Source organism: Danio aesculapii, chromosome 7, assembly GCF_903798145.1.
Source record: "Danio aesculapii chromosome 7, fDanAes4.1, whole genome shotgun sequence".
Taxonomy (NCBI): Eukaryota; Metazoa; Chordata; class Actinopteri; order Cypriniformes; family Danionidae; genus Danio; species Danio aesculapii.
The window spans coordinates 26,809,233-26,835,238 of record NC_079441.1 but is presented as its reverse complement, the minus strand read 5'-3'; the positions used below and the strand labels follow the sequence as shown (position 1 = coordinate 26,835,238).

General features: G+C 35.3%; 2 protein-coding genes across 2 annotated transcripts in view; both read left to right on the top strand.

The window, feature by feature from the left end:
- Positions 1-4,566: 4,566 nt before the first annotated feature.
- rerglb (RERG/RAS-like b) lies at positions 4,567-9,390 on the top strand. The gene is made up of 5 exons (XM_056462824.1): positions 4,567-4,693; positions 5,608-5,664; positions 7,351-7,424; positions 7,870-8,018; positions 8,831-9,390. Exons 1-5 carry the CDS (start codon positions 4,642-4,644, stop codon positions 9,108-9,110), a joined length of 612 nt encoding a protein of 203 aa, XP_056318799.1. The 5' UTR covers positions 4,567-4,641; the 3' UTR covers positions 9,111-9,390.
- A 5,771-nt stretch (positions 9,391-15,161) lies between these two features.
- stk33 (serine/threonine kinase 33) overlaps positions 15,162-26,006 on the top strand; it is a 30,960-nt gene continuing 20,115 nt past the window's right edge. Inside the window, exon 1 of the mRNA XM_056461471.1 lies at positions 15,162-15,280. The gene's annotated coding sequence lies outside the window, so the exon portion shown is untranslated. The remainder of the gene's footprint in view (positions 15,281-26,006) is intronic.

Below are 26,006 nucleotides of genomic sequence, written 5' to 3'. Positions count from 1 at the left end.
TTTTTAGAGTGTAATGAATAGAGTATACTAATACTTGTAATTTTACAGTAAACAATATACTTGTTTTACAATCCTTTATGTTTCATTACCATGTTTTTGTCTTGTGAGTGATTGCAAGATGAGGTTTTTGTGAGCTTTTTTAACTCGAGTGACTTAATATTCTGGTTTTGAGCCTCACTGATTCTACAAAATTTGTTTATAGCTGTAATTTAATGAAATTCCACTCTGTCTAAATTGATATGCTCAGTGGTGAAACGGACTAAGCCTGATAAGTGACACATATTTGCGGTGCCGGGCACATTTAAGCTTTTGTATTTCTAAAGTGTCTGTGAGTCCTCAGATGACAAAAATCAAATGAAACATAACAGAATAATAATGGGACACCGTGGTGAACTCAGCTGAAGAATGAAAAGACTGAGAGAAAAAAAAGGTCTGCGGGGAAAAAAAAGACTCCCTGACCAGTGTAGCAGCCCATGAAATTGAAGTTTGGATGGCTGAACGTCTTTCAATTTTTTGGAACTGTTCTGGAAAAGAGGGAAAATTGATTGCTGCTCTCCACTTTAAAGGAATTGATCCCTGCAATCAAAATATGGCTGACATTCTTGGCCATGTTGTACATTGGCGCTGAAAACTCTGCAGTTACGGTGAACATGTTCGCTCGGATTATTGAGAAACAGCATACAGTATTTGACACGAGACTGCTTTGCCAACCACTTTAAATGTACCTGACCCAAAATTTCAATTTCAGAGTAAGACTATGTGTGTGCTTCACATTGGGACTTGCTTGAGAGGTTATACAAGCAATTAGAGGAGCATGTAAGTGGAATGTTCTGGAATCTCAGCATGATACGATTCCACTATTGTTTTAATAAACAAACTCTAATTATTCTAAATATGGAATAATTGATGATGGACGACTGAAATATTGTCATTTAGTATTCTTGATATCCCCTGGCTCCATTGCTAATTATAAAAACATCATTTTATAGCTAGTAACAGAGGCTTGAGATACTAATAAACATTTAAGAGAGACGGGGGAGATTAGACATATAAGAAATCTGCGAAGCATCTCTACTTTATAGCAAAGCTGAAGGTTTAACTGTTTGGAAGACAGCAGTGTTATTACTAACCAATGCTTTTCATTTGATATAAAACAGCTTTGACAAGGAACTTTGAAATAATTTTTTAATTTAATTTAGAAATAACCTGGTGCGGTAAAGTCCCATTTACAGTACATTTAGTCTTTTAGCAGATTATTTTTTCAAAGCAATGCACAAATGAGACCAATATAGGCATTTCATAAATACTGTAGATGCTGTGACAAGTTTTGGTAAGTTTAGCAGTGTGTTTTATTTTTTAAACAAACAAAGGGTTATTATTAAAGGATTAAATGGTTGGTTCAACCAAAAAGGACAATTGTCTTAATAATTTGTCACACTCACTGTCATGTTGTTCCAATATGAGATCCCCTGAAGCTCTCAAAGCATGTGCCCGTGACCAAAATGCGACTTCTGGTGGACAGTAGCAGACTACATTATGAGAATGTAACCTCAGTTCCACATGAGGTTATTAATTAGCAAATAATCTAAATATTACAAATATAAACATTAGGTGAGCAGGTTACATTGTAACTCTGTGTCCTAACAACACGCTACATGACGAGATTTGCAGTGATAAGCAAATGGGCTGTTTGCACCAGACGAAACACGACAGAAATTTAAATACAGACATTCAGAAGCACAGAATATGCATTTACTCACGAAATGGTAAGGTTTATAATCAAATTAATACACATTAAACCTCTTTAACAGTATTAAATGTAGATGCTGAATCTCTGATATATGTTGGCTTGCACTTAGTCACAGTTCTAAAGTTCAATTTCAAATGGTTTATTTTATTTTCTATATCTGTGGTGAACTGCTGCTGGTTTCAGTAGTATGGCAATAAATGTCATGTCTAAATGGGATTCAAACTCACATTGTTAGCATTTAACACTGAATAAAGCACATGAGGTGTACTGGAGGTGATCATTGTCAGTTTTCTGTTGTTCAGCTGCAAGAAATAGAAGACGTTTCAAAATATCAATTTAAGGTGTTGGTTAGAACAAAAACTCCTTTTCATATGGAGAATATTCCTTCTATCGTGTGTCGTTGCTTTTATATAGAACACAATTTAAATCAGCCTTTTGGCTCGATAGTCAGACTCACTCCTGTTGGTCGTCAATCTGCCGTTTGTTTTGATCCAGGAAAGCAATACCTAGTTCAACCACTGGATGTTATACATCCATACTGCCTATCTGCTAAGATATTTTAGATGAAATCTGAGAGCTCCATCATCCTCCATAGACAGCAATGGTCCAGAGATGTTCAAAGCCCAGAAAAGAGCCCAAATTATTGTCAAAACACTCCATGTGGTTTAACTACAATCATACAAACTTTTTTTACTCAACGCCCTTTTTTTTGACCCAAAGTAGTATTAATACGACTCTGATAGGAAAGAGCTCTTTTTGGTTTTTACTTTTTTTTTTCAAACAATTAAAAGGGTAAAAAAGTTATAGATGGACTGGTTCAGTGTAAACGAAATGTACAGTCCTAAATATTTTATGTATTTCTCTAAAGTAAATATATTTTTTATTTTAAATATGTTTCTAATTTTTTTATTGTTGTACTAAGAAATGTCTAACCAAGTTATTGTCAGAAGTATTGTAAATGTTTTAAAATCAAAATGTTTTTAAAAAGTTCATACTTGTTCCATGTCATGAATAAATTCAAAGCTTGTAAAATGCATGCCATTTAGCATAACTATAATATGTGATGGAAAAAGGCAGGTTACAACCTTATTTTTATGGTCCCTTTTGCACATTTTGTTGAACAAGTTACATTGCAACCGTCTGGTTCAGCTCAGCTGCCTAAACCGACCTCCGTAGACTACAGCGAATAGTCTGGACTGCTGAACGAATCACTTGCACTACCCTTCCTACACTTCAAGAACTGTACTTTTCCAGAGTGAGTAAAAGGGCTTGCAAAATCACTCTGGACACCTCGCACCCAGCACACTACCTGTTCAAACTGTTACCGTCTGGTCGGCGCTTCAGAACACCAAGCACAAAAACAGCCAGACACAGGAAAAGTTCCTTTCCTCAGGCTGTCTACCTTATGAACAGTTAAATATCCCCCTACTGCACAATAAACATGCAATACTTTCTCAATACACAGCACCTTATATCCATATACAATTCAGTACTTTCTCCATATGCATTTGAACACAGCACCTTAAAACCTGTATATTTATAACAAATGTTTACATACAATTCAACATCCCGATTTTTTGACTAACTGCATCTCTGTTTAATGTTTATTGTATTTCTGTTTCCATATTTATTTTGTGTTGTCACTTGTCACTTTATGTACACTGGAAGCTTCTGTAGCCAAAACAAATTCCTTGTGTGTGAAACAAACTTGGCAATAAAACTGATTCTGATTCTGATATGTCGACTACTCATTAGAGTATTGGTAGACTAAGATAGATAAGGCCCAGCATACAATTTTGTGTTTAATAGATGTCTAATAGACATCGAAACGTAGACAGCTTGGCTAAAACAAGACTAAACTTGGGCTGTCAGTGAAAATCAATAGACATCTAAGAATAACCCAAAACTAGACTAGTCATCAAATAGACTGATTAGACAGACTTTATATGTGTAGTCATTCATTTTTGTTTGTTTGATTACTAGTCTAGTTTTGGCCTATTCTTAGACGTCTATTAGATTTTCACTGACAGCCCAAATTTAGCCTTGTTTTAGCCAAGTCTATTAGACATCTATTAGACATCTTTTAAAAACAAAAAAATGCTTGTTGGGGAGTTAGGAATAGTGTAAATTCACATATACAGGAATGTTTCTTATAGTAAGAACAAAATGTATTGGTGGGGCAGTGTTAGCAAATATGATGCAGACAGTCCGACAATACTCTAATGACAATTAATTGGAATGTAATTTCAATGAAACTTATTGCACATGTATAAAAAGGACTATCAAAATAAATCCAAAAAAGCATTAACAATGATTACCAAGCATCCAAAGAGCAGGGCAGTGAAAATCAGGGGGCTAAAAAAATAAGCGGCAATTCACACCACAATATCTGTACATACATCACGGATGTTCACATATAAAACTGCCCATTACAACTTGTAAATGGATGCTGTAGTTCTGACAGCTTCAACTTGTACCATGTGAAATATTTACTACTTAACTACCGTACAACAGTTGGAGTTGCTAACTGACAGCAACAATGTACAGTAACTTACAGTAAGAAACAGGACTGTGCACAGTGATTCAGCACCTTAGTCACAGTTTCTGAGTTCTCACAGCACTTCAGTTTAAATTCACACTCCACTGAGCAACTTTTAAGAATGAAAACGATGGTGAATTGACCTTATGGCAGCTCACTGTGTGTAGTGGGAGGAGAGATGGAAGAGAGCAACGTCTGTGAGTGTAAAGAGATAGAGAGAGAGCGAGAGAGAAAGAGAGAGGGAGGGAGTGTGCCACCACTTTACTGAACAGAGTAAATAGTAAAGAGTTGTGGTTGGGACTGTCCAACCACTTGGACTCAGAGAAGCAAACACAGGACATCATCTGTAACAATGAATGACATCAAACTGGCCTTACTGGGCAGTGAGGGAGCAGGCAAATCTGGTGAGTGCTCATCTTATACATTGTGTGTACATTTTATATGCAATTGAACAATTTTCAGCATATTTGTTTTATCTTGTGTGACTGTTGCATAGTCCTTACATATTGAGTTGGAAATCATCTACTGTATAGGCGAGCTGCATGGAAATGAGTTATTTCTGCCATCTGCGAACACTGAAACACTTTGTATATTGGAACAGATCATACAAGTGAGGCAATTGTTATACAAGCCATCTGAGAGGGAAATTAAAATAGATGGTTGTAAGATGCAAGTAATTGCTGAAATTGGGGAAAGATTATTTTTTGTTCCACTTGGCGGCATAGGAACATTTAGCCCTTCAGGGTGCATACCTGTGCTAATGACTATTAAGTGGTTGAGAAATGATGATGCTACGTCCTCTGGGACACAAACTTTAGTTTTGAGGAAGTCGTGAGACTGGGTTTTGATCCTAATGACCAAGGCTGAATGGGGAAAAGAACAACAAGGAAAATGTAATGCAGATTTGAGGGTTTGTTAGTAATATATGGCTGAATCGTGACTACTTAATGGTTTATATTTGGATTGGATGAGGGGGTTGAAAGCAGATTTCATGAGGCTGCCGGAGAGTGTGTATTTATGCACAGAAACTCAAGCCCTGACTTCAATGACTCAATGAGCCAGCATAGCTTCATGGCTCAAATATTTAATATAGACCAGGTAGTGTGCTCATGGAGAAAATGTAACGATTTTTTCCTGTGCCAAATATGCACCAGAAGCGCACTGCCAAGTGGCCAAGTCTTTGATGATGAGGGGCTGGACTTTGACCTTGTGAACTATCTTCCTATTTCAAGCTGCCATACGAGTCAATTACATCAAAGCTGCGTATGATCAGTCTCAATAACTAAATAATCAATCATCTGCTCTCTCTTGTCTGCAGCGGTTTTGGTGAGATTCTTAACCAAGCGGTTCATAGGCGAATATGCGTCAAATGCCAGTAAGTACAGTCTCACATGAATTTAATAATGTAGCCTGAACATTACTCATGTGTTTATGGGTTTCATCTAGTTTTGGATTGTGTTTTATGTAAAAAAGCTTTTTTTTGGGTGTGTAATACATGAAAATAAATGTTCAAAACATAACTGTATCTCCATAAAAATAAAAAATGTAAAAAATGCTATTATTTAAACTTGTTTAAAAACTGTTTTCAAAAGAGAGTTATCCAATTCATTGTAAAAATGTTTTTTTAATGTTTTATTTATACATTGTAAAACACATTACAAAAATATACAAAAAGGATAATGTAAACATGTAACAATAAGCAAATACACTGAAGAGTATTTTGAACAAAACAAAACAAAACAAAACAAAACAAAACAAAACAAAACAAAACAAAACAAAACAAAACAAAACAAAAACAAAAACAAAACAAAACAAAACAAAACAAAACAAAACAAAACAAAACAAAACAAAACAAAACAAAAACAAAACAAAAACACTGGTGCAATATGGTTAAATATATCTTTTTATGCACATAAAAAAAGTAAATTACATTATAACTTGTTTTAAAAAAAGGTAAATGCTTACATTACATCGCATGTAATTGTTATTTTTTAAATAGAAATACTTTATTTTTTATCATACATCCATTATATTAGGGTATTTTGTGTTACGTTTAGTTCTCCATTTGTTATAATTAAATGTTACGTGTGTGGTTTGTTTCCTGATACCGTTTTTTGACTGACCCTGTAGATCATCTGGTCAGGGACAGTCTATTTTTTTTTTTGAAATCTTCCAGCAAGTGAATTTTATCAAAATGTATGATTATAATAGTTCTCAGTTTTAAACTACAAAGTAGATTTTGGTACTTCAATCAATTTTGGAAAATATCAATCTAAACAAATGATTCAGGCACAATTTTGACACCCTATAATAAATGAAACATTAAAACTGTCATTTTAATTTCTGGCTGCCATGAATACAATTTAATCTTATACTAGTTATTTATTTTTGTATTGTTAATCTAAGAAAGCTCAACAATTATATTTCCACCAAAAGAGACAACAACGTTACAATACATATAATGTTCTCAAAAAAACTAAGTGGGCCCAGTTTTGTTTTGAACTTGTTTGGCTTTCACCCAATCGTTGCTTTTATCATCCAGCCAAAAACTTCCTTTCTTTATAATATGTAAAAGATGACACAACTTTCTAGCTGAATTGGCCATAGTGTATGTGTGTGAATGAGAGTATATGGGTGTTTCCCAGTGATGGGTTGCAGCTGAAAGGGCATTCGCTGCGTAAAACCTACAGTATACTGGATAAATTGGTGGTTTATTCCGCTGTGGTGACCCCAGATTAATAAAAGGACTAAGCTGAAAAGAAAATGAATGAATGAATGTAAAAGGCCCTACCTTGTGTACGTAAAGGGTTAGGGCACTGTACTGTGTTTTCAATCACCCAGTTCCTAAAAGTCTAACCTATCCAATCATGCCAAGGATTCCTGAAGCTCCAGGTAATCACTCTGATACAACTACACATGTATCACATCACAAGCACTCATTCTTTGCTTTTATTGATTTTTATATGAGCATCTAAGCGTCCACCTTCATTTCAAGGGTCAGATTTTATGACGCTCACGTTTGTTTAATACCAAGGATTTAATCCGACATTGTTTGTTGCAGACTCCTTATACCATAAAAGGCTTTCCATTGAGGGAAGACAGTTGAACTTGGAAGTCTTTGATCCATGCTCGCAGGTATGTGTTTATTCCTCCATAGCGGCCACTCTGAGCTCGTGGCTAGCGTTCGTACAAACACTGCCACAGGGCAGCATGCTCAGATGTACCTGCTTCATATGGGAAATGTATGTTGTGTTCTGATAGGATTTATGATCTTTCCCTGAAGCAGAGTATACAGTGCAGACCCTTTGAAAACTGAGCTGTACGGCTTACAGCTGCTGCATCTGGGACCTTTTACTTCGGCAGTTGTTGTTTTACTTTGATTTTCAAAAGCGAAGTCGTGAAATAGGCACCCTTCTAACCTGAAACTAAATGCTTGTGTATACACAACATCCAAAACGAAAACTTCAGGTGGAGAAATAGTCAACTGTAAACATTGTTAACATAGTTCGCTTGTCCATGTTGTTAGACTGGAGCATGCATTTTTGACTGGAGTTGTATGTGTCCCTATATCCCCTGGCAGAGTGGAGAAAGCAGATGTATCCTGGAGGAGCCGGTGGATTGGGCTGATGGCTTTGTTGTAGTCTACACCATCAGTGACCGTACGTCCTTCCTAAATGCCAAAAACATCCTGGCGCAGATCAAAGAGAGCCGTCGAGAGACCTGTAAAGGGTGAGTCAGGTTCTATATGGTGACCTCTTGACCTTTTGTCTGATGCTGACTGGAATAAGAGGATGGAGTTTTAATGAATTAACGAGAACCATTCCTAGAACTCAGAGTTGAGGCTTCCTGTTTGGCTCTGTGCACATCTGTAAAGGACAGGCTGGGTCATATGAAATTATGTAGATTACTACAAGACCATACTATGTACATACTTCCCTAAAAACTATTCAAGTATGTTGATAGGATTTCCATTCGTTTTTAATGACTGACCAGCAGGCCAATGTTTTCCATTTTAGTCCATCACATTTTTAAAGGAATTGAGGAGTGTGGATGGTTTAAGTTTCACTGGGTATTTGTCATTTGAACAAGTCCTTTGAAACAATAGTAAGTGAGCACGAGATTGGGCATCTGGAGCCCATTAGAACTGAAATGGGCAATGAGATCACTCATGATGGTCAGAATCCAACATGTCCCTCAAAATTGGCTTAAAAGATTTGACACTTCAAGAAATGAAAACAAGTGGTTGTACTTGTAGCAAAGCTTTGGCTTTCCAGCCCATTTCTTTGTTGTTTGAGCTTGCGTGTATTTTACAATTGTTCCACTTAGCATGTGTCATATGAGAATGAGCAGGATTTGCCATTGTTCCACTTAAAACACACACTGTGAGAAATCACTCGGTGTGTGAACATGTCTAATGTCAATATTACATTACTACAGCATTATTGTACTTGATTCTACTTAATACATCAAATAGCATGGACATGTTCTCAGTAAAACACTTTTTTTTCTTGAAGCCAAACCATCTGATTTTATTTAAATAGAGAGGTTCCCGTTTGCCTGGTGGGTAACAAGCAGGACCTGTGCCACAGCCGTCAAGTGAGCGAGGAGGAAGGCCGCGTTCTGTCCCAGGAGTACAAATGCCTTTTCCAGGAGGTGTCTGCGGCTGAGAACTACCTGGAGATCTCCAACCTATTCACAAAGCTCATCCGGCATGTGATGGAGCAGCTTAAGCACAGAGGCGACCGCAGGCGGTACAGTGGCTCTAAGTCTATGGCCAAGCTCATTAACAATGTCTTTGGCAAGAGGAGAAAGTCTGTTTGAGTGCCGAACATAAAAGAGTCGGGCAATGAGTCAGTCTCCGCTGAATCAGTAATGGAGGTGTATCCTTGTTAAATCTAATGTTCTTGGAAAGGTTTTACATGTATAGACGTATGCTTAAGTCCAAATGAGTACTGTTACAGTCTTATAAATGAAGGTTCTTTATTGGCATCAGTGGTTCCATTAAGAACGTTTAACACTCATGGAAACTTTCCATTGTTTCCAAAAGGTTATTTAAAGTTGATACGGTTCTCTTGAATCATGTTTTTTTTTTTCACTAAGAAATATTTTTTTCTTTTCAGAATGTTTACTAAAGGCTCCTTGGGGAACCAAAGACCTAAAAATGTTTCTGAAAATTAAAAAAAAACAACAACTTTATTTTAAAGTGTGTATCAGAGATCCAATGCGGCTGAGAAGGCTCCAGTTTCCACCTGATATTTACATTTTCAGTGATCTGATTCCTGATTTTAGCACTGCAAATACTTAAGTATTTTTGTCTTGTTTCTAGTCCAAATATCAAAAAAAAAATGTAATCAAGAGAAGTATTAAATATTGTTTTGTTGTCAAAATTAAGTAATTTTTTCCTCTTAAAAGAAGCTAGATTATCTGCCAGATTATCTGCTTTCAGTTTGAAATACTGTACTAGTAATTATTATACTTACCTCGATGACAGATAATTTATCTTGTTTTAAGGAAAAACTCACTTGACTCTGACTTATTACTTCTAAAAAACAAAACAATATTGTATACTTGTCTAGAAAATGCTTCTTCATTTAAGAATTTTTTGATATTTGGACTAGAAACAGCACAAAAAAAAACTTGAAGTATAAAATGTATTTGCAGTGAGTGGTCAGTTGAGGTACAATAATATTTCCAACTGATGTGAATGTGTTCAAATGCTTCTCTTGTGAACACCTATGCTTGTATTTTATTGAGATCTTTCCATTTTTATTTTGTCACACTCTATACCAATGTGGAAGTCCCAAGTCAGTGTTATGGGGCTTATGAGTGAACAGAAATGCAAGCAAATGAAAAGTTATAGGTGGCAGCTATGACTTTGCTCATACTTATGTTGTGGTACAGCTTATTTTGGTAAACTTTCTCACAATGCATTCGGTAACAGTCACAAGATATGTCAGTAGACAGAAAGTAGGTTGTCTTTTGTGTATGTTTTAATTCAATAGGACCTACATAATAAAAGGCAATGATTTTGTATTTATTTTTGAATTTGGTCAAAAGTGGACAAGCTCAAAATGTTTAGGATCACATTTGCACCTGAAATTAGAGTTGTCCACTTGGTATCAGATCGATGAAAATGCATCTTAATACCTGAACAGGGCCAGTGAGCAGTGGTTTTTAACTTTTTTACTCTGAGGCCCCGACGCTATTACGGTACTCAGTATAACTGAGTACACCCCATTTTGAAAAGGAATAGTTTATCCATTTCTCAGTGAATATAGGCAATATATTTTGGTGCATTTAAACAAACTAGATTTATTAAACAGTTATATTTATTAAAATGATATTTTAATCACCAAACATTAGAAATTGAAAGATAATACAATTAAATTCAAGCAAAATATTGCAAAAAAAAAAAAAATGACAACCTAATTTTCAACAAAATAATATATATATATATATATATATATATATATATATATATATATATATATATATATATATATATATATATATATATATATATTTTTTTTTTTTTTGCTTCTCTTGATTTTTCCTATTTTTAAAATTTGTATTTAATAATTTTCTCTAACATATAAATTTGGGTGTACTAGTTTTTGGACCGTTATCGTAAGTTATTTTGTTAGATAAACTCAAGATTTGGCTTCAGTACTAACTAATCTATAGTATATGCACAAATATAATACTGTATAGCTTCCTACTAAAAATATGAATTTAAAATAGATTTGAGAAGGGTGTACTTGTATATGCTGAGCACTGTATTACAATATTTAAAGAATCTATTTTCCAGTTTTTCACGATTAACTGGATGTGTATTTTTACAAGCTTGGATAAACTTCAGAAGGTCTTTTAACATATTAACTTACTCGACTTTTTCAGGTTTAGAAATCACATTGGAATTGAAGCCTACAGATGATCCATGCTGATAATATTGTTTATTCCAAATTAAAGATAACCAATTAGATTTGGCTAATTTTTGGGCTTATAATGCCTAACATTTACATCTAGTCATTAATAAAATGCTTTTTTTTGTTGAATTTTGAATCAAATCTTGTGGCCCTCTTGGAAGTTTGCTGAGGATGCTTGCTGAGAACCACTAATAGAGAATATTATTAGTCAGGGTAAAGCAAATGACAGAGGGATGTTATTATATATTTAAAACAAATAAAGGCATGTGTATACAAAACCACATTGGTTTATTCTATCAGCTCTTTGGCTGTCACAGTATCCCAATGACACACATTTCACCCTACCATTATTATTGTTTTCAAGAGTTAAATACTTTTTTCTTTGTTATAAAGAAAAATCTAGGTGGTCACAGTGGCGCAGTGGGTTGCACAATCGTGTCACAGCAACTCCCTGTGTTTGCGTGGGTTTCCTCCGGGTGCTACAGTTTCCCCACAGTCCAAAGACGTAGGTGAATTGAAAAAGCTAAATTGTGTATGTGTGTGAATGTATGAGTGTATGGATGTTTCCCAGTGTTGGGTTGCAGCTGGAAAGGCATCCGCTGCATAAAACATATTCTGGATAAGTTGGCGGTTCAATCCGCTGTGGCAACCCCTGATTAATAAAGGGACTAAGCTGAAAAGAAAATGAATGAATGAATTAAAAAAAATCTTTTTTATTCATGTTTCATTTTATGATTCATTCCTGATCAGTCTCAAATGAGTCAACTTTTGCTATACATTTCATATTTTGACATTTGTACATTGTATAATAATATTTTCACTCTCGCTGAGAAGGGTCGGGGAATGTTTGTAAATTCGTGAAGCTTTTGCTTTTCCCTTCAAAGAGTTGCACACATTCTTTCCCTTGCTATCTGAAAATGTTTTGATGGCATGAGACCGTGTTTGCGTCAAGGAATGCATTACAAAGTCAGAGTGAATTTCATATATCTAGATGCTGTGATGAGGTGTAAAATGCAGGTAAATCACCTTTCTAACAAAAACCCATGGCAGAAGAATGAAAATAATACTCTCCTGCATTCTTTCCACAGCATTCTCAGGGCCTCATTTTGAGTGAAAAAAAAAACAACTTGCAGCCTTTGACTGTGTACAGTACAGCCTGAAGCAAAGGTTTGTGGCGCCGTGGAAAATTAGCTTTGTATAAACACAAAAACAATTGCAACTCTTTTTGTAAATAATACTGATCACTTAATGCTTAAAAAAAAATTATACCCTGTTATGTTTTCGAGAGAAATGGAGAACGTGTAAATCGTGCCACTGTACAGTACTTTTAACAACTACATTGAAGATGTGTTATAAACAACACAAATCATACAAGAAGGGCATTGGTCCTGGTATATTTTACAGTGGTGTTGTTGATAAATACAAGTGACATTTATGAGTGACCCAATTTTCAAGGAGTGGTTGCCTTGATCAGACTACAGTATACCCATTGAAGAATGTCATTGATACTACCACCTCCAAAAAAAAAAAAGGAAATAAAAAATCTCAGTAAATAATAAAAATCTCAGAAACATCAATAAATTGATACAGTAGCTCTGATGCAATTTTGTTTATGGGATGAATGAAGTATTACACTAATGTTACTGCTGCTAATTTTACAAAATTCTGATTCTGCTTTTCAGTTTATTGTATATGTGCCACTAATGTCACATGAAGTTCAGTGGACACTTTTGACATTTCAGAAAAGGAAGATATCATACAGTAGTTAAGTAATCTTATACTGTAAATGAAAACTTAATTTTTTGAGGGCATTTTCACTTCCTAAATAACAAGATGATAAATTATAGTTTATAAAACTTGACAACTTTACTGAGATGAGACAAATGTGTGTCTCATATCTTTAAATGGTAAATGTTTAAGTCAGATGAGCTTGTGCAGTGCTATAAATTATGAACATTATATATTTTAATGATGAAAATATGATTGCTAGTGATTTTAGTAGTACAGTATCTGTGAAAATGATCTAGAACTTGTGTGATTTGTTTAACCCTTAATCAGGCATTATAACTGCCTGACTGACCTTTTGTCCATAGGTTAACATTATAATAAATAAATACCAATTTAACCAAATAAAATTATAGTTTTTTTTTTCATTAGAGAGAAAATTAAAATGTTAAACAGGTTAAAATGTCTATTACTGTAACTTGTTTAAAGAGCAACTTTAATGTAAAATTTAAAGTCATAGTGCAGGACTTTTCTTTAAACTCAGAGTGAAATGCTCATGTATTATTATCATTTTAAAATATCTTCAGTAACCTACTAATAAATTGTTTTTTGTGTGGTTAAAATAGATATCTGCTTATTACTGTTTTAACAATATCATGTTTACAGTAAACATCTTACTGTACCAAAGTGTTTATCAACTATACAGAATAAATTGCTCAAGTCTAAACATGTTCAAAACATGGACATTTTGTTTTGATTTCACTCTTTGAATCTGATTTAAAGATGTTTGTTTGTAAATCCTATCTGCAATACAATAAAATGTACATTACATACATGATCACAAAGCAGCTTCAAAAAAGGTGCACATTATTATATAGTCAAAATCAGGAAGCTTAAGGAGTTTTGTCAAAGACAAAGTCAGCTTTACTGTCAATTTAACCACATACAGAGAATAGAAATTGCATTACTCTCAGACCCCAGGTGCCTAACATTTAATTCATTCATTTATTCAGTTTCTTTTCAGCTTAGTCCCATTTATTAATCTGGGGTTGCTACAGCGGAATGAACCACCAACTTATCCAGCATATGTTTTACACAGCAGATGTCCTTCTAGCTGCAACCCAACACTGGAAAACATCCATACACACTCATTCACAAACATACACAATTTAGATTACCCAATTCACCTATACCACATGTTTTGGACTTGTGGGGGAAACCGGAGCACCCAGAGGAAACCCACGAAAAAGGAAACCCGTAAAGTGACCGATGCAGATGTATGAGTGTGTGTTTGCATGTTGAGTGTGTGTGTTTGTGCATAGGGTGGACGGTAGTTAACCTGCAGTTATACAGTATATAGTGTTCTTTTCAAAAAAGGTGATGTCCATGTCTGTAATACATTTTTAATGAAGTCCATGTCTATCATTATAAAGGAAGACAAAAACATCACATGTGCCACTATCAAACGAGACAAAACAATGTCACGAACTTACAGGTTCTAGTAATCCACTAGATGGAGACAAACACCTATTACTAGCCTACTAAGTGTGTGAACAATTGATAGATATTTGAACTGAAAACTACAGAGAAACACATTTTATAACTGATGCCAGTTAAAATTTATTTTTGCCCAATTTAAATAGCAGAATATGCGAACAACGTTTATAAATAGGCTTAATAAATTAAATTTTACATATCCTGTATTTGTGCCCTGCGCTGTTGTGCAATAATACAACTTAATACAGGAAATTATTGCAAAATGACCCCAGAAAATATACTGTTTCAAAAAAAAATGTTTACTAGGAAGAGACCTTGAAGTCAGTTCGTTGCAATGATCCGATCAAATGGAGCAGCGAACAAGAGTCGGTTCGCGATTCAGTCGAGTCATTTAATGGTCACTGTGAAAACATTGACGATAATTTACTGTACGTCGGATGAAGCAGAACAGTTGCATACAATAATTTTTTATTGAAAAAAAATTGTTCCTGTGTGTTGTTAGCAGTGACGTTTATATAGTAACTAAAATCTAAAATATATACATTATTTTTTGGAATATAAGTGGACTAGTACAATGTAGCCTACTGTCCCAAATAACTGATGTAAGCACATCCCTGGTCGTGTCTCTTCACATGCAGGGTGCAGGTGTCTCGTGTTTCTCGTGTTTCTCATGTCCCTCACACCACACCGTAGCTCTCTCTCCCTCCCTCTCGAGGGAGGAAAGTTTGGACAACCGCAACGCAAGTGTCACATATGAAATTCTCATGCATAAAATACTTCCATGACCTCTAAGAGGCATATCAGGGAAAAAAGTCTCCACAAATTTAACAACTCATATGAAAGGTAAGTGTGGATCTTCGTTGTGTTATAATATCTCGTGAGCTTTCATTGAAGAGGAAGCGCGAGTTGGCCAAGCGCTCTGTGTTGCCATGGCAACGTGGTCCGGAATGGCAGTGCAATTTTCATTTCACTAATGTGCACCTAAATAAATCTACCTCGACCATTTCTCGTGGAAATGTTAATGAAGACGTCTCTATAGTCGCGAAATGTAAGTAGAACCATGAGTTGAAAGCTTTGTATTGCTTCAGTCCTCCTTGCAGTTTAACACGAATGAAAGAACTGTGAAGAATTTCGCTTGACTAACAATTGCCTGTTAAAGGTGAGAAATGAGAAGACCTCATTAAAGCTAAACAAATAAGTCATTATTTTGTTCTGTAAAAATGACAGAGGAGCTATGCAGTTGTATTTATAAAATGAAGTGTTCAAAGAGATTTCTTTTGCAGACTGAGGATATAGTCACCAAGCCACTCCATACTCAAGCGTAGTGGGTGTTTTGAAACATAAGGGAAAGCAATAAAACATCTATTATTATGCAGGTTCTATGCCAGATAATTATATTTAGCTGGAACAGGTCACAGGGAGTTAATTGCTACTTGCACGAGATTTAAATAATTATTGGCTTTAAGCTAGTGAATATTGGTTGCCGTGGTTGTGCCAGGTCTCATTTTGTCCTATAAAATGAGCTTTAGTGCTGAAAGTCTTTAGTTTTTGTGGTGTGGGGAAGAACTAATATTTGTTCATATAATTCTATGAGAAATATGGTCAAACTGATGAGATTTGAAAGAATCATTTTTATACAAAACAAATTATCTTGACATTTTATCTGGCTGAAACCTGAAAATGTTGCAGTTATGGAGGTAGGAAGTCATCAGTGGACATCTTAATATGTTTCTTTTTCTTTACATCACAGATTAGGATTGATGTTCCATTAAGAACCTTTAACTTTCCACTAGACAAAAGTTCTTTAAAGTAGAAAAATAAATATCACTTAAATATTCTTCACACTAAGAGAAACCGATCACAAAAAAAATCTTGGTAGAACAAAAAGTGGTTCTTATGGCATCACCCCTTTTTAGTATATTTAAAAAAAATGGACTGTTGATGAATCCAAACTGAGGTTTAACTGAAAAGTAAGATAAATAGGCTACAAATAAAAACATAACAGCAATATTACAACAATAGCCTTTTGTGTTGCACCTGCTGCATCAAGCTCAAGGGAGCCAGTTTATACATATTAAAGTATAGCTACTTTTAAATAATATGTACAATATGTCAAGTAACCTGTAAATACACTGTAAAACACAAAATTTGTATTTAATATTTTACTCTAACATGTAAATTTGGCTGTACTAGTTTTTGGACCGTTATTGTAAGTTATTTTGTTAGAAAAGCTCCAGATTTGGCTTCAGTACTGACTAATCTAATGGATATAAACACTGTAAAACCCAAAAAGTTAAGGTAACTCAAACCATTTAAGTTCAAAAACTAATCCTAATGAGTACTGTGAACTTAATCCATTTGAGTAAAAGAAGCAATTTGAGCACAGTACAATCCAATAAATGAAGAGAACTCAAACCAACTGAGTACTGTAAAACTTAAGTCAACTCAAACCGTTTGAGGAAACCGATTGCAACAAACTATTTGAGTTAAAAAACTAATATATATATATATTTCTATACTGTGAACTAGGGTGAGCTCTAGGTTGAAATAATGAGCTATTTAATTCTCATATTTAATACTCATACCTTCAACACTGAGTTTAAAACTCTTTTTTAAATGAGTAGAATCATCTTTCAGTAAATTTTGACTTTGACTTTTAACTACACTCATTTCATTTGATAAAGTTGTTGGGTTTTACAGTGTAATAACAATAATTAAACAATAATAATAATAATAATAATAATAATAATAATAATAATAATAATAATAATAATAATAATAACAATACTGCTACTACTACTACTAATAATAATAATAATCAGTTTGTATTGCAGTTTTGTGAAATATTCCTATTATCAAAATGCCTGAAAAATACCTAATGTGATATTAAAAACTTTTATATGGGAGGTTTTAGGAAATTAAATATTTTAATTTGCAAACTTAAAGGGTAATGAAACAGAGCTAATGAAAACATTGTCAAGTTTCAAACTCAATTTAGTATCTACTATACAGTAAGCCAAATTATGTTCAGAGTACCTTCTTATACAAATAATGCTTGCCATTGAAAGGTCGGAGAAGCAAGTTTTCTTAAGTTTTGGACACAACCACAGTGTTTTACAAACATTAAAACATAATCTGGTAAAAAAATATTTCTCATAAAATTAAAGAACCTATGGGTGAATGGAAAGCTTTCACAGATGTTAAAGGTTCCTAATGGAAGCATCAATGGCATTAAACATTTATTTTGAATAGTGCAATTTTATACCAAATTATTCTTAATGCTAATAAACATTCATGCTCAAATGTTCAGGAGATTAAATAGTATTTCCCACTGAGTACTTTTTTTGACTGAGTACTGCTTTTACACTAAGCGTCACATAGCCTTCGTAGCATGTTTCTCATGTCTCTTGGCTTACAGTATGTGTTGATTTCACAATGCCAGGCGTAACACGAGTGCCCAGTGGTAGGCACTGCTTGAATTTGCTCTGTAAGACGAGACAGGTCTTTCTCAGGTGGTTTTAGTTGCCGAGGCTCTCACTGATTTTCTTCCCCAGCAGGCACTGACACTTGGCCTGTAAGACTGAGGTGTCTCCTAACTGTGCACTGTCACACACTGATAGTAAGATCAAATCGGATATTCTTTTTGAAGCAAACACTGCACTGTGTCCCTTGCCATGAGTAATCTGCATTTTACACCTTTCTGGGGTGATGTCTAGCCCAGTGTCTCTAATAAAACCACTAACTGTTATGCTTGAAGCAGTATTTTATAAAATATAATTATATATAAATGATATACATTATTCATTCATTCATTTATTTTCCTTCGGCTTAGTCCCTTTGTTTATCAAGGGTCGCCACAGCGGAATGAACCGCCAACTTATCCAGCATATGTTTTACACAGCAGATGCCCTTCCAGCTGCAACCCAGTACTGGGAAACATTCATACACACTCATAAACTACTGCAAGTTTAGTTTATTCAATTTACCTATAGCGCATGTGTTTGGACTGTGGGGGAAAACAGAGCACAGGAGGAAACCGAAGCACCTGGAGGAAACCCATGCCAGCACTGGAAGAACATGCAAACTCCACACAGAAATACACTTGAACTAGCTACCTTCTTGCTGTGATAAGAAAGTGCTAACCACTGAGCCACCATGTCGCCCATATATATTATATAGAAATGTAAAATAAATACATTATAGAAGGCACTCATTTCAATTAAATTCATGTTTAGGTGGTGGCATAATAATGTTAAAATAAATTAAATGTAAAAATATTAATTCAAATTAATCAAATATATCTTTAAAGAACTGCAGGCAGCAAACTTTGTCAGAACCAGTTTATCCAGAAAGAGTTTGTAGTCATTTTAAATACCAGGTCTACATATTTATATTGTATCCAAGACAGTTGCGTGCAAATTGACACAGTGCCAATGTTTAAGGCTAACAAACAATTTCTTATTTCCTTAAGCAGCAAAGGTATTGAATGATGTGCTTTGTGTAATGTGGAATATTTGGTGTCCAGGTGAGCTCCTCTGTTGTTTATTGTAGGAAGAGTTGTTAATGATTTGTAACAGGCGAGTCATTAATGCAGGCTGTGCGTTCGTTGTCCTTTTCCAAGTTCCTCAAGTTTTTTTTGTTTCACCTGGTATTCAAGGCTAGATTGCTGTTATAACACCATCCTCTCCTGCAGAGGGTCCCTCTATGTGTACGTGTCATTATCACTGATTAACCCAATAATGGTGTTGTCGTCAGGAAATTTGATGATGCTGCTCTACTGTGTAGAGATGTAGTGAATGCTTGAATAACGAGTATAATTAGGACTCAGGCAAAAGCCCTGTGGAGAGCTGATCTTAATTATTTTTATGGATGAGGTGATGTTTCCATCTTGACCACCTGGGTTCTTCTTGTTACAAGTCCAGTTTTCACACAGATTTTCTCATACAAGAGTTTTTAAGAGTATCTTGAGAGAATCTTTGAAGTACTGCAGTCTCCTCTTTTAGACATGTTTGTTTGCTGAACATTATTTGAAATGTTAAATGCTATAATGATATTGGGAAGTGGGGAGCTCACTCCTGCCTTTGAATGTTTTATTTTTTAATTAAAATATTATCTTTTGCAAAAAATTTAATTAAAATATAAATGTGTACTTTTTACTACAGGTTGTTAAGTGAACAACCAGGCGTGTAGAGGTGCTAAGTTCCCTCAAATGAAAGATAGAGCACTCCCAGTTGAAGACGGAGTAATTAGGGTGTCCAGAAGTCCTGGTTTTCCTGGGACAGTCCTGTCTTTCAGGTTAATTTTTGTGTCCCAAATTATTATGAAAAACTGTTTTCTCCCATCTTTCCGAAAATATCTAGGTGAGTTCTAGGGATGTGCAACATATCAAAATTATCAAAATATTGCAAATGTGCATATTGTGATATAAATATTGCAATGGCTTGCAATAAATGAAATATTTAATACATAAGTACAGGTGTCTTTGTGTCCGTGCCTGACACTAGCACACCCTCTTTTCAGCACATCAGGAAATGTAGTTACCAACACACATCTCTGAAACCAAGCAGAGTGGACATGCTGGTTTTCTTGAATCAAAAATGTGCAATGATTTTACTATGGATGCTGAAATACCAAGCAATTTTTACAAAACATTGAGACAACTAAAATGTTTTTTGAAGTGTTTTTGTTTTTCTGATTGTTATAGATGTTTTCAGGTTGATAAAACTATATCATAGCTATATATTTTGTTTACATTGTTTATAATTTTACATTATTAAAAATGTCAGATTTTTTTAATGCAAAAGTTTAACATGGCTGTTCACATTCAAAAGTTGTAGTGCTTTCTTATCCCTAAAATAATATGAAACATATATCATATTTTTTCTTAATATATCGCACAGGCCTACATGCAATTAGTATATTCTAAACAATGGTCATGTCATGTCATTATATTTTGCCATGTAAAGCCCTTCAGTTTTTAAAAATTATAGATATTATTATACTGTATTACATTATGCACCTTTCTGGACCCTCCAAGTGCTTTACAGATTTGGGGGCAGGGGCTTACCTGCCAACATTTGTCTCTAAAATTCTAGGAGAACGGGGGGTGAGGGGCGGGTGGGTTTGTCTGAATAACAGAGTTGAGAACCGGGTTAGTAACTGTACTGTGGTGTTAGTAACTGTACTATGGACCAGGTTTCAGGTGGCCGCTGCGATCGGATGCTGTACCAAATTTGGTGACTCGGGGGTGTTACAGACTGTACAAAAAAGCTGAGGACCAGGGGTGGGGTAAAATTAAGTTTTCCAGAAAAAATTACAAAATGGGAGGGTGGCAGGAGATGGGTCTGAAATATCGATTGGCAGGTATGGGCAGGGGGTGTCTCCTCATCCACCCCCAGTGTGCAGCATCCACATGTTGCAACGGCAGCCATTTAGCCAGACCGCACACCACCTTATTGGTGGAGAGGGGACAGAATTATGAAGCCAATTATGATATGGCTAGATGGCTGTGATGTACAGAAGCCAGTGAGCAAATTGGGCTACAATACGGGAGACACACCCCTACTCTTTCCGAAGAATATCATGGGATTTTTCATGACCACAGAATCAGGACCTCAGTTTAACATCTGATCCTGAAGGGTGGCGCTTACTGAACAGTATAATATCTCTATCACTATGCTGGGGCATTAGGACACACACAGACTGCAGGGTGAGCACTCCCTGCTGGCCTCTTTAACAGTTTCCCAGCACTGAGGGTTGTACTTTTAGTGCTGGCTTGTGGCTGGAAGGGCATCCGCTGGTAAAACATATTGCAGAGTAATTGGCAGTTCATTCTGCTGTGGCAACCTCTGATAACTTACTTGTTAGAATAATAATGACATGTATTATGATAGTAAAGTAATCTTTTGTTTTGAATAAATCAGTCTTGAAAACTTTTCCTCTCTGAAAAAGCATGTATGTATTGTAGTATGTAGGATTAGTGAAACAAATTTTGTCTCTGGACCGTCAGAGTTTTCTGTTTACAATAAGATTTTGCACAGTTGAGCACTTGACCACAGTGGTGGTCAGTGTTTTAGTTAGACAAAATCCACTTATTTCTCCAAATGCCAGTTTACATTCAGTGCAGTTTTGCACGTTCACGAATCCTCCCATGTTAATAAGGCGTCGAGGTTCATTAATGATAAAGGGGCTAAAGATGTATAATTTCTGGGCTATATACAGTCCATTTAAAATATAATGAAATGTTTTGTTTTTCATGCTGCTAAGAGAACTAGTGGCCAAATACAATAATGATAATATAATGATTGACAGAGTGATAACCATAGCAATGGGCAGAACAAGAATATAATATCTCTCTTATAGTTTCAACATTCTGATATAGGCAAGACTCAAGAACACTTTTGCTAATTTCAGAAATGCCATCAGTGTTCTGAGATCTGGGCCCAGTAACTAGTCAGTTTCATAAACCTTAAAACTATAAAATTACTTCAGTTTGAGATTAAAGTAATGATCATTGTTCACAATCCAATTCTGATTATATAACTGATCTGATGTAAATAATTTACCAGAATAATTCAAACCACTATCATCCTCTGTGCAAAATCACTTTCTGATTATTTTATTTTGTCTTAGAAGAATGAGTTTGTCTTGAATTTTTGATATTATTCATAGCCATGGACCAGTATAAGATTCTAACGGTATGATAACCTTGGATTAAAATATCATGGTATGATCACGGTTTCACAGTATTGTGGTGTGTCTGCATACGAAACAACTTTTTCTCCCATTTAACACAATATATTTTATTTTAAGAAACATTTAAATATTTTGGATTAAATATTTAAAACTAAATACAATAGTTGTAAAAAAATGACACAATGTAGGAGCAGTAACAAAAAATGTTACATTGTTAAAACCTTGATTTTTCTAAGCCACGGTAAACCTTAAAACCAGTTATCATCCCATGCCTAAGTGGAATACATACCCATATGTCTTTCAAAACATACAAGTCAAGTCATCTTGATTATGATTTTTAAAACAAACCATTTTTATGTCAGTCATTGATAGAGATCTAGAACTTTTGTAGCTTTTTTTGGTTGGACTATATCAAGTGGTCATTACAAACTTACAGTACACTTCATGTTGAACAGCAAAACATTATGTTGTATGGTGAGGTGACGCACTCAGGTAAATGATTATTATGAGGTTAAATGACTCCAATAGTGTAAGCAGTCTAGACAAGCAAGGCACTCTATCACTTGGTAATGTAATTCCAAGCTTCATTAAGACTTTGACGTTTATCATTTTTCATCAAAGGCACATGTCAATGAATAATTAAGCTGCAGATGAGAAGAGTAAAATCTTTAGTAGGAGTGGAGCAGGAGAGCAATGCATTACACAAGTTTTGACCTCAGTTTGCTTTGTGTAGCTCAGATTGAATGGAATTTAACAAACAGCATCCTTCGTAATACAGCCGACCCATTTGCGACTAAACTACGCCATCCTTTTGGAATGTCTTAAATGTTTTAATGAGTCATCAATGGTTTAACAAAATATTACAAATGCCTGGCCTCTACAATTAATCAAGTTAGGTATTCATTAAAAATAATTTCAGTTATTCTTGTCATGCAGTACATTGTCACATCCCCAACACATTTGTCATAGTAGATTAGAATGAACATTACACTCATTACTTTAATTTTTTTATGAATAGTAAAAATAACCTTGAATTTTATTTAAATTAATATTGCAATTTGCTATTCTATTATGAAAAACAGGCAATTACGAAATATTCAAAAGTGTTCCTTCTTTTTTTTCAATAAAAAATAGCCAAAATGTTACAAATAAAATAATATTGCTTTAACTTTCCTGTGTCCTCAACTCTGCTGGAACATCCTTATTTAAATATTTTACTTATAGAAAATACTCATCTAAAAGATCAACCACAAAATGTATGAACTAAGCCTAAATAATTTGTAAAAAGACATAATTTGAAATAAAATTTTCGATTCATTAAAACAGAAGGAAACAAGAAAAGTAGAGAGAGACACACAGCATGAGAGAAAGTAGGAAGGCAATTGGATGTGATACAGAGAAAAAAATGAAGAAGAAGGGAACTCTATCCAGGCCCTGTATTATCTTTGTGTGTTCAGACATCATACCAGTGTCACGTTTAATTTGGGCTCAAGCCAGAGACACAGCATCTCCCACAGTCAGGGGAAACAACCAACATTTTAGTCCATGAACAATCAGTAAACAAGCACTAATGGGGTTTTAACTGTTATGGCCAAGAAAATGAAAAATGCAGGAGGATCAATTGTGGACATACTATCTGCCATAATTACTTTCCTTTGAGTGCTTCCAGAAATCTGGGAGGTCCGTGGATTAGTTTTTAGCTGATTATGTATTCTGCAAGGCCTATAAAATGTGTCTCTGCTGTTTGCGTTTGCTTGGGTACACGTGTGCTCACTATTCTCCTCATTGAAAAGATGTTTAGCTTCTGACTGTAGTTAGCTTGCAAATATAAAAATCTGAAAGCTTAAAGACACAAAACATGGTGGAAAATGCAAACACCCTGACATGATGCATGCTGTTGCCTTTGTTATCATCAGATACAAACAATCCAGGCTCTTTATTGATATGTACCCCTATATACGTTTCTAGAGAGGGCAAAATACATCCCACCCACATTGTTTTTATCACGAGTGACATTCGCGCTTGCTGTTCTCGCATAAATCCACCAGAGGCCGCTGTCGACTGACTGTTTGACTGACTGACTGACCAACTGACCGATATCTCCACCCACCCCCTTCCCTAAACCCAATCGATAGTGTTTTCAAAAGCAATTCAGAAAAAGAAAAGCCCTCGAGGTCACTTCATTTTTACCACGTTTTCAGATCTCACAACGTTCTCATCCTGTCTTTTACTTGTTTATATTATTTTTTGCCTTTTGTTTTTGTTTTACCTGCTTTCTGGAACCATTCTTCACTGGACTCAAACTTCGTTATTGCTGTCAACTCCTCTCTGCATCTCAAGTCCACCAACGTTTGCGGTGAGCTACTGGTAACTGCGGAAAAGCCGTCCACACGGAGGTAATTGGTCTGCTGGTAGCGTGAAAAGAAACAGAAGCCGGCGGCGGTGTTATACCGCCCCATATTGATCGTTTTAAAGACGAAATGCAGGCATACGTTGCTCTGGCTACAAATGACCCATTTCCACTGAGTGGTTCAGTACAGTATGGTACGGATCGGTACGGGTCACCTTTATCAGGCTTGCGTTCCACTGCCAAAAGGGTACAAATGGTACCCTTTTAGTGGGCATGGTGTATGGCAGAAAGTTTCAGTCATCGTCATTCTCGCTCGAGGAAATGTCTACAGTAAAGCTGTACGGGTCATTCACATATCATACGAGAAGCACTTCTCACAAAACAGATGCTTTACACACATAAATACTTGTGTATAAATGTTCATTACTAGCTTTTCTATGAACAGTATTTGATTATAAGCAGATCAATGATAGTGCGAAATAGCCTACTGTAATGTCTGCAATTATATGAAATAAATAAATAAATGTAACATATACAGTATGAAGCCCCTTACAATCTCCGACATAGTACCAATCACAGAAAAACTACACACAACATACATTTAGTCCTTATTTGGGTTCAAAAACATGCAACATATAGCCGATATGGTGATGATAATACTTAAACATGGCAGTTTCTTCATGGTTTGGGTTGCTGAACGAATCATTTGCTCCTTTGTTTTTTCTGACTTCTCCTTTGTTTTTTGCTGGTCACTCTCGCGTTTGTCCCTTTCTGAAAGGATCGGATGTCAGAGTCACGTGCATGTTATTATCATCAGCTCAAGAAGTTTGTTATTTAAAATATTGACGTGCGCACACGAGAAAGGGAAACCACTTGCGCTTTAGACGACCTTGTAAACAACTACGGGGCACAGGGTAGATTCTGCTCTTCTTCTTGGGTTTGTGGCTGTTCATCAAGATGACGACAAGGTTTGTTTGTGCTCGGGTCAACCATAACTTGTTATTATATGTATATATTATTATGGTGTAATGTCTCAGCTGTGTATTTAAAAATGGCGGTTCCTTTGTTTTCATTCTCCTGCTTGTGTATGCGCTGGTGACGATTCTCTGTAAACCAATAGCTTTCAGCTGCATGTCTTGCCCCGCCTTTTGGTACCCTTTTGTTGTGCTAGGTACCCTACTGAAAGTGTACAAAGGAGCAAATGATTCGTTCAGCAGCCTAAACCATGAAGAAACTGCCATGTTTAACTATTATCATCACCTTATTGGCTATATGTTGCATGTTTTTGAACCCAAATAAGGACTAAATACGGTTCACATTCTGGTACCTTTTGACACTAGAAATGGCCATAAAAAGCGTACCGAACCGAACCTTACTGTACCATATTTGTACCGTCCCATACCGTACCGCAGGGCTATTCAATTGGCAGCCATCTGAATTATTTAGTCTGACATGTTTACTGCTCCAAAATATCCTAAATGTTTCTCAAAATAAAATATATTGTGTTCAAATGGGGAAAAGTTT

Excerpts from the sequence above, each read along its gene's own strand:
- rerglb (XM_056462824.1), top strand. The coding sequence starts at position 4,642 with ATGAATGACATCAAACTGGCCTTACTGGGCAGTGAGGGAGCAGGCAAA. Across the intron at positions 7,425-7,869 it reads TCTTTGATCCATGCTCGCAG|AGTGGAGAAAGCAGATGTAT; the intron begins GTATGTGTTTAT and ends ATCCCCTGGCAG. Across the intron at positions 8,019-8,830 it reads CGTCGAGAGACCTGTAAAGG|AGAGGTTCCCGTTTGCCTGG; the intron begins GTGAGTCAGGTT and ends TTATTTAAATAG.